The 10,809-nt window shown below is 50.1% G+C and overlaps 1 protein-coding gene across 1 annotated transcript; it reads right to left on the minus strand.

Annotated features, from left to right (window-relative positions):
• Nucleotides 1-9,069: 9,069 nt before the first annotated feature.
• Nucleotides 9,070-10,542, minus strand: FBLL1 (fibrillarin like rRNA 2'-O-methyltransferase 1). The gene has a single exon (XM_024753377.1). The coding sequence runs from the start codon at nt 10,186-10,188 to the stop codon at nt 9,178-9,180; it is 1,011 nt and encodes a 336-aa protein (XP_024609145.1). The 5' UTR covers nt 10,189-10,542; the 3' UTR covers nt 9,070-9,177.
• Between the last annotated feature and the right edge of the window lie 267 nt (nt 10,543-10,809).

The raw sequence follows: 10,809 nt of genomic DNA on the forward strand, positions 1-10,809 counted from the left end.
TCTGGTTTTCAGGACATCTGTTTAATTCCTCAAAAAAAAAAAAAGATTTCAGTGAATTTGTAACTGCTACTACTGATTTTTGTTTACTTTTGGTTTTGGACCTCTTTATTTTTTGTAATCAACTTTATTGAGGTATGGTTTTAAGAACAATAATATTTCATGGTATATTTAAGTAAATATGTTTATACACCCAGGTAACCACCCTTCCAAGATATTTCCATCATTCCAAAAAGTTCCCTTGGCCTCCACCCTAGGCTGTCCCTTCCCAGCCCCATCCCATGTCAACCAATGCTTCCTGTCACTAGATTCAATTTATTTTTTCTACAGTTGTCATTGTAAGTGGGCTCATACAGTAGATACCCTTCTTTTCATTTCCCAGTCCTCCATCCCTCCCAGCTTTAAGGCTTTCTAGAGCTACTACAGGCATACCTCAGAGAGATTTCGGGCTTGTTCCAGGCCACTGCAGTAAAGCGAGTTACATGAGTTTTTTTGTTTTCCCAGTGCATGTAAGGGTTAGGTTTATACCATACTGTAGTCTGTTAAGTGTGCCATATCATTATGTCAAAAAATGTACATACCTTCATTTTAAACTTTTGCTGAAAAATGCTAACCATCATGATCTGGGCTTTCAGGGAGTCGTAATCTCTCGCTGGTGGAAGGTCTTGCCTCCATGTTGATGGCTGCTGACTGATCAGGGTGGTGGTTCCTGAAGGCTGGGGTGGCTGTGGAAATTTCTTAAAATTAGACGACAATGAAGTTTACTGCATTAGTTGAGTCATCCTTTCACAGTGATTTCTCTGTAGCGTCAGTGCTGTTCGGTAGCACTTTACCCACAGTGGAACTTCTTTTGAAATTGGAGTCAGTCCTCTCAAACCATGCCAGTGTTTTATCAACTGAGTTTAAGTAATATTTTAAATGCTTTGTTGTTTGAATAATCTTCACCAGGTGTAGATTCCATCTCAAGAAACCACTCTCTCCTCATCCATAAGAAGCAACTCCGCATGCATTAACATTTTATCATGAGATTGCAGCAATTCATTCACATCTTCAGGCTCCACTTCTAATGCAGTTACTTCCTTCACTGGAGTCCTGAGCCCCTCAAAGTCATCCCTAAAGATGGGAATCAACTTCTTCCAAACTCCTGTTGATGTCGATATTTCGACCTCTTCCCAGGAATCACAAATGTTCCTAATGGCATCTAGAATGGTGGACACAATAGCCACTCACACTTCTGTCAACATATCCTATTCGCTCTCCTGACTCTGATTATGAAATTTATAGTTCAAGCAATTCTAGACACTTAAGAAAACTAAATTACTAACATTCTGTTTTTTTCCTGGGTTCCTTTCCATAATACTGCTTTTGTCTGACATTTTCCCAGTGCTGTGAATAAAGGAAGGCTATCTTGAATCTTAAACACATCATAATAAAGCTGGGGAAAAAAATTTAATTAAAAAAAAAAGAAACCTCTTAGTCTAAGAGCAAACTTCAGATTAGAGATGTCCTAGGATCTTTCACACACCAAGAGCCAAGTTTGGGCATCGAGAATTCAAGAAAGGAGACTTAAGTTTGCCAATTAAAGGAGATTGTCTGGTTTAAAAGGAAAACAACACCTGTATGCTTTTTGTAATAGATGTTAAAGTAAAAGGACCTGGACAGTTTGAAATCAGAAGGATTAAAAAAGGTCAGGCAAACACTAACCAAAAGAAAACTTATGTAGCTATATTAAGACAAGCAAAATAAACTTGAAAACAAAAGTCATCATTAGGAATGGGGTCATTATGTAATCATAAAGCGAACCAAGAAGACATCACAGTTTAAAATATATATGCAAGTAATGAAATAGCTAAATAAATAGAAAATAAATCTACAAGTGATGAAACTTTAAGGCATGAAATTATCATCACAGTGAGAGATTTCGACACCTCACTCAAGTATTGACAGTTCAAGCAAACAGAAAATCAGCAGAATAGGTTTGAACACCATGGTTAAGCTTGACCTAATGGACATACATTGAATTCTGTATCCAGCAATGAGAGGGTGCATGTTATTCTCAAGCACACATGGAGTATGTACAAAAGTTGATCATGTACAAGATCATAGAATAAGTCAATCAATTTCAAAAAATAAGGCCACATTCTCAAAGCATAACAATTAAGTTACATGACAATGACGCAAAAATCTATTTGCTGGGCTTCCCTGGTGGTCCGCTGGTTAAGACTCAGCACTGCCAATGCAGGGGGCGCGGGTTCGACCCCCGATCAGGGAGCTAAGGTCCCACAAGCCACGTGGCGTGGCCAAAAAAATTCTTTGCTAATGGCTTGGGAGGCAGTGTAGAGTAGTGATTAAAAGCAAGTATTCTGGAGCATGGTTTCAAATTCTGCCCTTAGTCACTAGGCATATGATCTCAGGCAAATTTGTTTCCTTCCTTCCTTCCTCCCTCCCTTCCTTCCCCGCTTGGCAGGTAGGATCTTAGTTCCCCAACCAGGGATCGAATCTGTGCCCCCTGCAGTGTAAGTACAGATCCCTAATCACTGGACTGCAAGGGAAGTCCCTGAGGAAAATTTCTCACCCCACAAGTGATGATGATCTTGTGTTCATCATTCATGTTGTTCAGCAGAGATCTTTATTCCACCTTTCCAACACAGTAGGATTGTACTTCCAGGCTCCCTCGTGGTTGAAAAGGTTCATATGACTGGTTCTGGCCAACTGGTGAGTGAGTTGTGGTTGGAACTACCATGTCATGGCTAGAACATTTCATCACCTGAGACTTTCCGGAGCCATCTTTTCCCTCTTGACAGCCAGCAGCATTCAAGATGGTGGCTACTCTGTTAGCCTGGATCCCTAAATGACTAAAATTAACAGAGGCCCCTCTCCCTCAACCACCCACAAAATAATGAAGGTAGTATAGTGTGAGGAAGAAAACTTCATTTAGGCACAGACTTTGGGAGTTTGTTACCACCGCCTAACCCGTCTGATATACCCATCCCAACTGATACAGACGTTGGTACCAGCAATGGATGCAGCAATGGATGCCGCTGAAAAATAGAAACCTAAATAATGAGGCCCTGGATTAGGGACTGGCAGCAGGTGCTATCAGAGGATGGAAGGATTCATGTTATGGAGAAGTGCAACTTCAGTCACCTGACAACTTGGAAGGTAGGTCATGTGCCAATGGATGTGTGGCCTTAGGAGAAGTAGCAAAGTGGTGTTAGTAGCATGTACTGGAGGCTGTTTCCATTTGACAATTTATATACGAAACACATGGGGGGCTTCCCTGGTGACGCAGGGAACGTCCGCCTGCCAATGCAGGGGACACAGGCTCCAGCGCTGGCCCGGGAAGATCCCACGTGCCGCAGAGCAACTAAGCCCGTGGACCACAACTACTGAGCCTGCGCTCTAGAGCCCACGAGCCACAAATACTGAAGCCCGGGTGCCTAGAGCCTGTGCTCTGCAGCAAAGAGTAGCCCCCGCTCGCCGCCAACTAGAGAAAGCCCACATGCAGCAACAAAGACCCAACGCAGCCAATAAATAAATCTTAAAAAAGAGAAAAAAAGCTCTCTAAAAAAAAAAATCATGTGTGACTGATTTCTCAGGCCTGACCACAGGCGATTAGGAAGGCTTCAAGAAGCACAGCTGGTGGGACTAGGAGAAGCTGCCCTCCACACCAGACCTGGGGCACAGCCGGCGTTCGGTTTCTGAAGGGGCTTGCGGTCAAGGACTCAGGGCCCTCGGCAGGTAAATTTACATTCCTACCCGTCACCTTCATTCCACAGGTTTGTTTTGTGTGTGTGTGTTTGTGTGTTTGGCTGTGTGCGGCATGCAGGATCTTAGTTCCCCAACCAGGGAAACCCGTGCCCCCGGCAGGGGAAGCACGGAGTCTTACCACTGGACCACCAGGGAAGTCCTCCATAGGTTTTGATCTGAGGACCTCTGCCTCCTTGTGGGGGAGGGGAGAACCTTGAAGACTTTTCCACCCCCAGCCTTCCCCGTTCGTCCCCTCACCAGCAGCCTCAGGGTCCGTAAAATGTTGGAGCCTTTTTTTCAAGGGTGCCTTCAGCAGTAAGACATCCCCAAGGAGCTCTGATCCGCCGACCCTCACTGGGGCGCCTTTCCATGTGAAAATATGGAACAGGGGAGTTGGCGCTTTCTCCAGCTTTAGCCTTTTGCTTATTCCATCACAGTAAATGATTAAAGACTGAACTCTCATTTTCAGCTCCTTCAATCTTGAGCTCCTCCCACACCTGGCAGCTCAGCTCTCTCTCCCAGCTCAGCTGAGCTCCTTACAAACAAGATCCGTGGGCAGCACTCAATCAGGGACCAAAGAGGCAGGAATACCAGTAACTTTGTCTTCAGTCACAGACTTCAACCCTCCTTCTCTTAGGAATCTCAGGGGGCATCCTGGGCTGTCCCAGAGACCCTGCAGAAAAGCTCAGCTGTCATCTTCCAGTTATTCAAAGTACTGTCCTAAATCTGCCTTTCCCAATCAACAGCAAGAGTGGTGTGGGGTTTTAAATAGTGGTGTCAGCCCTGGATGCACATTAGAATCACCTGGGGGACTTACCAAAAACACCAATGCCAGGCCTTCCCCCTAGAGCGTCTGGTTTTAATTTCACCCATTTAGAGAATGAATACGTACAGTTCTGCTCCAGGACACCCCAGATCTTCCATTCTCCAGCTCCATCACACCTTGGGTGATTCCTGTCACTTTCCTGAGCCTCAGTTTCCTCATCTGTGCTATCAGGGAGGATAACACTTGCCTCCCAGGGGGTGTTATGGGAATTAAGTGAAACAAGGTGTCTGGAGGCACCTGAACATACTACGTGCACGGTAAATGTTGTCTCCCTCAGAACGTGAATCAAGAGGAATTTCCTGTGAGCCCAAGAGCCAGGAAGACTACTTGGAAGAGTTAGACTGGCCTCCTTAAGGAGGAACACTGAGATTTGGTTGACTGGACGGGCCAAGGGGCCACTCTCAGACCTGGTCAGCCAGGGCCCCTGCCCTGGGCCCCGCACCTACAGGGCTGCACTCTGGCCTTCCTCTGCCTGCACCTTGCCCCATGGGGCAAGGAGTCCATACCGGCCGAGGGCCGTGCCCCCACGAGCCCACACCACCACCTTCTAGATCCTGCACTGGGCACCGGGCGCCCAGCCTGAACAGCCCAAGTCCGCTTCCATCAATCTTCCCCAGGCCAGTCCTCCCAAGAAGGGACCACACTCCCAGTTTACAACTCCAGTCCCAAGGGGCTTAAAGGAGGCTGTTTGAAGAGCAGGGGGTCGGATCTTGGATTTTAGGACTGGGAGTCTACAGACATGCGTGTGAGCCCCTTCAGGAGGTGGGAAGAGAAAGGGGCAGGGCACTGGCCAGGGGTCTCACGTGCTCTCTCGCTCCAGGCCACACAGACATTTCCGGCAGCTCTGACGCCGGTGTGCATTTTACAGCAAATGTTAACCTGAACATTTACGTTTCAGTATCTTCTGCTATGTTTGTTCCCATTATTAATTTAAGAACAACACTTTTTGCAATCAAATAAATGCTTATCTCTATGCCTGGGACATCGTAAGTGCTTGACAAATACGAGTGTTGCAGAGTCCAAACATACTCACTGCGGCTCCGATGTGGTTAAAGCATCTTGCTTGGTAGCAGGACTGCAGCCGGGAGGGAAACTGCCAGTTGAAAAGAAGTTGGTTTCTTCCAGTTTAAAACAGTCCCTTTTGTTTTCTTTTCCCTCCCCGTTCTTCCTCCCCTTATCCCAAGGGGCATCGGGGTGGAGGAGGCTGAGGGACATCACGGGCGGGGGTGAGGGCAGGCAGTAGGTGGGATCTGTGTGTTCTTCCCACTGGTTCCTGCTGACGCTCTTTGAGTCAGGGTCCATCTCACCCTGTCTTTGAGCATCAGCCTCCAGCCTCACTGCACCTGCTGGGCTGGGCTCAACCGTGGCTCTTGTCAGGCTGCTGATTCTCTGAAACTCAGCAGCAAATTCCACCCAGCTGAACCAATTCCCAGGTTGAACCAATCCTCTCAGAAGCTCAACTAAGTTCCCTCCCCATCACTCCTCACCCCACCCACCACCCGCTCCAACCCACGGCCTCTATGTTAACTGTTAATTCTCGGGTATTTTACACTGACAATAAGAGGAAAGTTGGGAGAAAGGGATAACACTCAGAGCTTTGTGCAGGAACTTCAGTTGCACATTGCTTTCCCCAGTCACTTTCCAAAAGCCAGCAAGATGGGCATTTTAGCTGAAAGCTCCCATCCAGCCCTAGTGTTTTGGGCTGAATTGTATTCCCCCAAATCAAAATGTTGAAGCTCTAACTCTCAAATATGACTGTATTTGGAGGTAGGGCCTTTAAGGAGGTAATTAAGGTTCCGGGAGGTCATAAGGGTGGGGCTGTAAATTGAGAGGGCTGGAGTGCTTCTAAGAAGAGGAAGAGACCAGCAATCTCTCTCTCCTCCCCTCTCTCTCTCAGTCTCTCTCTCCTTGTGCACGCAGAGAAAAGGCCATGTGTGGACCCAGGGAGAAGGCAGCCATGGACAAGCCAAGGAGAGAGGCTTCACCAGAAACCAACCCTGCTGGTACCTTGACCCTGGACTTCCAGGCTCCAGGACTGTGAGAAGGTAAATGTCTATTGCCTAAGGCATGCAGACTGGTATTTTGTTAGGGTAGCCGCAGCAGTCTAAGATGCCTAGGGACCCCAATTTGATGCCTCTGGGAACCCAAGCAGGTCAGGTGCCCGGTGTCACTGCTACGTATGTCCTGAACCTCACTGCCCACTGGAATTACAGTCCCATACTTCCCCCGCCCCCATCCTCCAAAACCAGGTTTCAGCTTCCTTCCTATATTCCCTTAGTCCTTATACCTATGTTTCTCCTGGGACTTACCATGTTGTTCCATTGGCCCAGGAACCCGTCTGCAGCTCAGAGACATTCTTCAAGAGGTTTTTTTCATGCCATGTCTCCATTGACGTTCCTACTTCAAGCAGCTTCAAACGTGGACTATAAATTTTCTCTGTGTGTATGTGGGAATGCTCACAGCAAGGAAAGAGGCCAAGTTTCCCCTGCCATGTCCCAGATCTGGAGGGACAGACACCTTGTAAGGAGGCTCCAAGAGCTCCTTATTGAGACTGAGCTGCCTCTGAGGAAGGACTGGACCCTTTAAGATTCCAGAAGGAAACATCCTGTTTCCTGGGAGTCCATTCCCAGCCTCAGGGTTTCATCCCAGCAATGAATCAATTAGCCTAGGACTGGAGAGAAGGCTTTTCAAAGTAAGGGAGCCAGCACAGACCTCAGTGGAAAGGCCATAGATTTTGGAGTCAGACTCCTGTGGGTTTGGTTTCTGGCTGTGAGACTTACTGGGGGATCTTAAGCAAGTCATGTCATCTCTCCGAACTGCAGTTTCCTCCTCTGTTATATAGGAATAATGATCCTCGCTTTGCAGGGTTTTAATGAAGATCTCACGTTGTTTGTGGAAATGCCTGGTTCGGGATTTTGCAGACGTTTACTCCGTTCACCCTCTTCTTCCTGAGTCAGTCTGGCCAGCAAATCTGAACTGTAGCTCTCCCCCTGCATTGTATGGAATAGCTTTTGTGTGTGCATTATGGGAAGGGGAGGGGAGGAGTAGAAGGGGTGGCTGCCCTTTAGAAATCTGATTTATCTTCTTATTGTATGAAGGAAGTATGCCCTCAGAAAACGCAAACTAACCATAACCTCTATCCAAGCACATCTTCAGAAAGGTAGACCCACTCTCCAAATGACGGATTAGGGAGCAGTCATTCCTGGATGCAATGTCGATGACGTTGGCAATTGGCATTGGGGATTTCCTGAGTGGATAAGTGAATGAATAAATGAAAGGCCTTTTTGAGTCTTGGTTTTGGAACATTGCCAGCTCTCCTGGGATTGTTCTCTCTCCTGCTCCCTTTGGACTGCTTTTGAGAGCCAGAATTGAATGGACTGGGATTCAGGGCCTGCAGGAAGTGCCCTTCAGAGACAGATACTTTCTGGGAGTCATTTTCCTGGTTATTTCTGAGACACTTGGTGATGCCACTTTGGGTGTGTTATGCCTTGTGGTGGGAATACTTTTTTTTTTTTTTCTTTTGGCGGTACGCGGGCCTCTCACTGTTGTGGCCTCTCCCGTTGCGGAGCACAGGCTCCGGGCGTGCAGGCTCAGCGGCCATGGCTCACGGGCCTAGCCGCTCCGCGGCATGTGGGATCTTCCTGGACCGGGGCACGAACCCGTGTCCCCTGCATCGGCAGGCGGACTCTCAACCACTGTGCCACCAGGGAAGCCCTGGGAATACTTTTTGAGGTGGACTCACATCCTCCCTGCCTTGTTTTGTTATTTTGAAATCTAAGAAAAGGGTGGCACAGGGAGGCAGAGAAAGGACACAGAGAAGCCAGAGGGCCCTGCTCTGTGTGTGTGTCCTTGTGTTAGGACTTGTGGTCTGTTTAGCGTGGGCCATGTTGGGGAGAGGTAAGATCCCATTAGTGTACAGGAAATGGCAGTGAATCTAGAGGCGCAAAGACTGGCAGTTAAGTTCTACCTCCCTACTGGCTGTGCAACCAGTTTACCTTCAGAAGCTCTGTGGCTTCCCCTGTAAAAGGGTAATGGTAACAAAGCCATCTTGGAGCTGGTGTGTTGATTACACATACTAGGGAATGCAAAAGGGCTTCCTTGAAAAGTAAAGTACTAAATATATATTATGGTTAGGACTCTGGCTTGGAGTCAGACAGATTGGGTGTGTTAGACTATACTACTGTCCATCAATATCCAATGCTACTCCCTGGAGTCAGGCTTGGTCCCGTGACATGGTCAATGTGCAAGAAGTGTCCCCTCAGTTCTAAAGGGGATTTTATAAGCTCATTATTTTCCCAGCTCTCTTCCCCTGCCCCCGTGACGAGTGAAGAGGGGCCCCGAAGAGTCAGGACCCTGAGTGATTAGAGTAAGCACAGTCTCCAGGCTGATCCTTTATGGACCCCTATCACCTTTTATCTTGGCTTTTTAGAGTTTGGGGGATTTGGAGATTTGGGGATAACTGAGTCTGGCCTCACTGATACACCTGGGTACTGTTTCTTTATGCCATTTAATAGAAAAGCGGTGCACAAAGAAAACACACATATAGTAACACTGAACACAGCACAGTCTTAGGCATTATCTCAGGGACAGCCCGAGCTGGGTTGCTACTTGTTGGCACTCTTGGGAAGGGGCCGATAGACCCCGACGACCACAGCGTGGTCCCTCTCGTAGGGCTCCAGGGTCAGCTGCTCTTGAGGCTTCAAATTCTCCTGCTGCAACTTCCTCACCTCAGAAGCAAACACCGCCTCCGCAGAGGCGGTGGAGTCGATGCAATTGGCCTTGATGGAAATGAGGAAGTGGCCCCCGTTGCGCAGGAAGGTGTGGGCATTCAGAGCCACGATGCGGGACTGGTCTGGCTGGGCCACATCGGCAAAGATCACGTCCACCATCCCGATGAGCATGCGGTACTTGAGGGGGTGCCGGGCGTCTTCGAGGACTGGGATGATGTTGGTTCTCTTCTTGGCCACGTTGACCAGATCGCGGCCGGCGCGGTGGGAGAACTCGACCGCGTAGACTAGGCCATCAGGGCCGATGATGTCGGAGACGTGGGAGACGGTGGTCCCCGAGGCGGCACCCAGGTAGAGCACTTTGGACTTGGGCTTGATGTGAATCTGGTCGACCCCGCCCAGTATGGCCGCGGCCAGCTTGGAGCGGAAGGGGTTCCACGTGCGGTACTCCTGTTTCACGCCGCCCTCGGTTACCGTGACCCGCCGCTCGCCGTACACCGACTGGCCGGGCACCATGTTCAGTGTGACCAGAGCGTCCTCCGCCCCGCGGTAGATAAATACCCCCTCGTGCCGGTGTGGTTCCACGGATACCGTGGTGACGCCCTTCCTGCGGCGGTTCTTGCTCTTGGCCACGCCACGCCGCTGCCCGCCGCCTCCGCGGTCCCTGCCGTCTCCGCCACCGCGCCCCCGGCCCCTGCCGCCTCCGAAGCCACGCGTCCGCGCTCCGAAGCCGCCCTTGCCCCCCTGGCCGCCGCCATCGCCTCCCGGTCCTTTGCCCCCGCCTCCTCCTTTGCCCCCGCCTCCTCCTCCGCCTCCTCGCCCCCCGCCCCAGCAGCCACCTCCGCGGCCGCCAGATACCCCACCGCGCGCGCTCACCGCTGACTTCATGGCGCGCGCCGGGGGTGGGTGGGGGCTGGGTGGTGGCTGACGGCGGTTGTCAGGGGTTACTGGTGGCTCGGAGTGGTTGTCAGGGACCGCCGGTACCCGGGGGCGGTTGTCAGGGTCGCCGGTGGCTGAGAGATGTTGTCGGGGTCGCTGGTGGCTCCGGGGCGGTGGTCCTAACTCTGGACGAAGGTTAGCGGCAGCGGTTGCCTGCCGGGTTAGCCGCGGTGGGCAGCAGGGGCGAGGTGGGCGGCGTTGGGGACCAGCTCTACTGCAGTCCCCGCATCCCGGGAGCCGCCCTTTGACGCAGCGACGGGCGTGATTGCATCACACCCGCTATGGCGACCCTGCAGCTCCGGAAGCCCCCGCTTCCCAGCACGCGCGCAGACGCAGCCTTCTCCCTTACCTCTTCCCCATCTTCTGCTTTCTCAGGGACCCCTGGCAGTTCTTCTTGGCAGGAGAGGGGGAGACAAACATCGCTTTCAGTACTTGCTGCGCCACTCGCTTGCTGTGTGGTCTCAGAAAGCTTACCTGACCTTCTCCGAGGGTCTTGTCTGAACTTGGGCAAGTTTCTTGACCTGTGTCTCATTATTCCATCTGAAAACAGAACGTACCACAAAGGTTTGT

The sequence above is a fragment of the Neophocaena asiaeorientalis genome, unplaced genomic scaffold, assembly GCF_003031525.2.
Source record: "Neophocaena asiaeorientalis asiaeorientalis breed wild unplaced genomic scaffold, Neophocaena_asiaeorientalis_V1.1 scaffold268, whole genome shotgun sequence".
Lineage (NCBI taxonomy): Eukaryota > Metazoa > Chordata > Mammalia > Artiodactyla > Phocoenidae > Neophocaena > Neophocaena asiaeorientalis.

Excerpts from the sequence above, each read along its gene's own strand:
- FBLL1 (XM_024753377.1), bottom strand. The coding sequence starts at position 10,188 with ATGAAGTCAGCGGTGAGCGCGCGCGGTGGGGTATCTGGCGGCCGCGGA.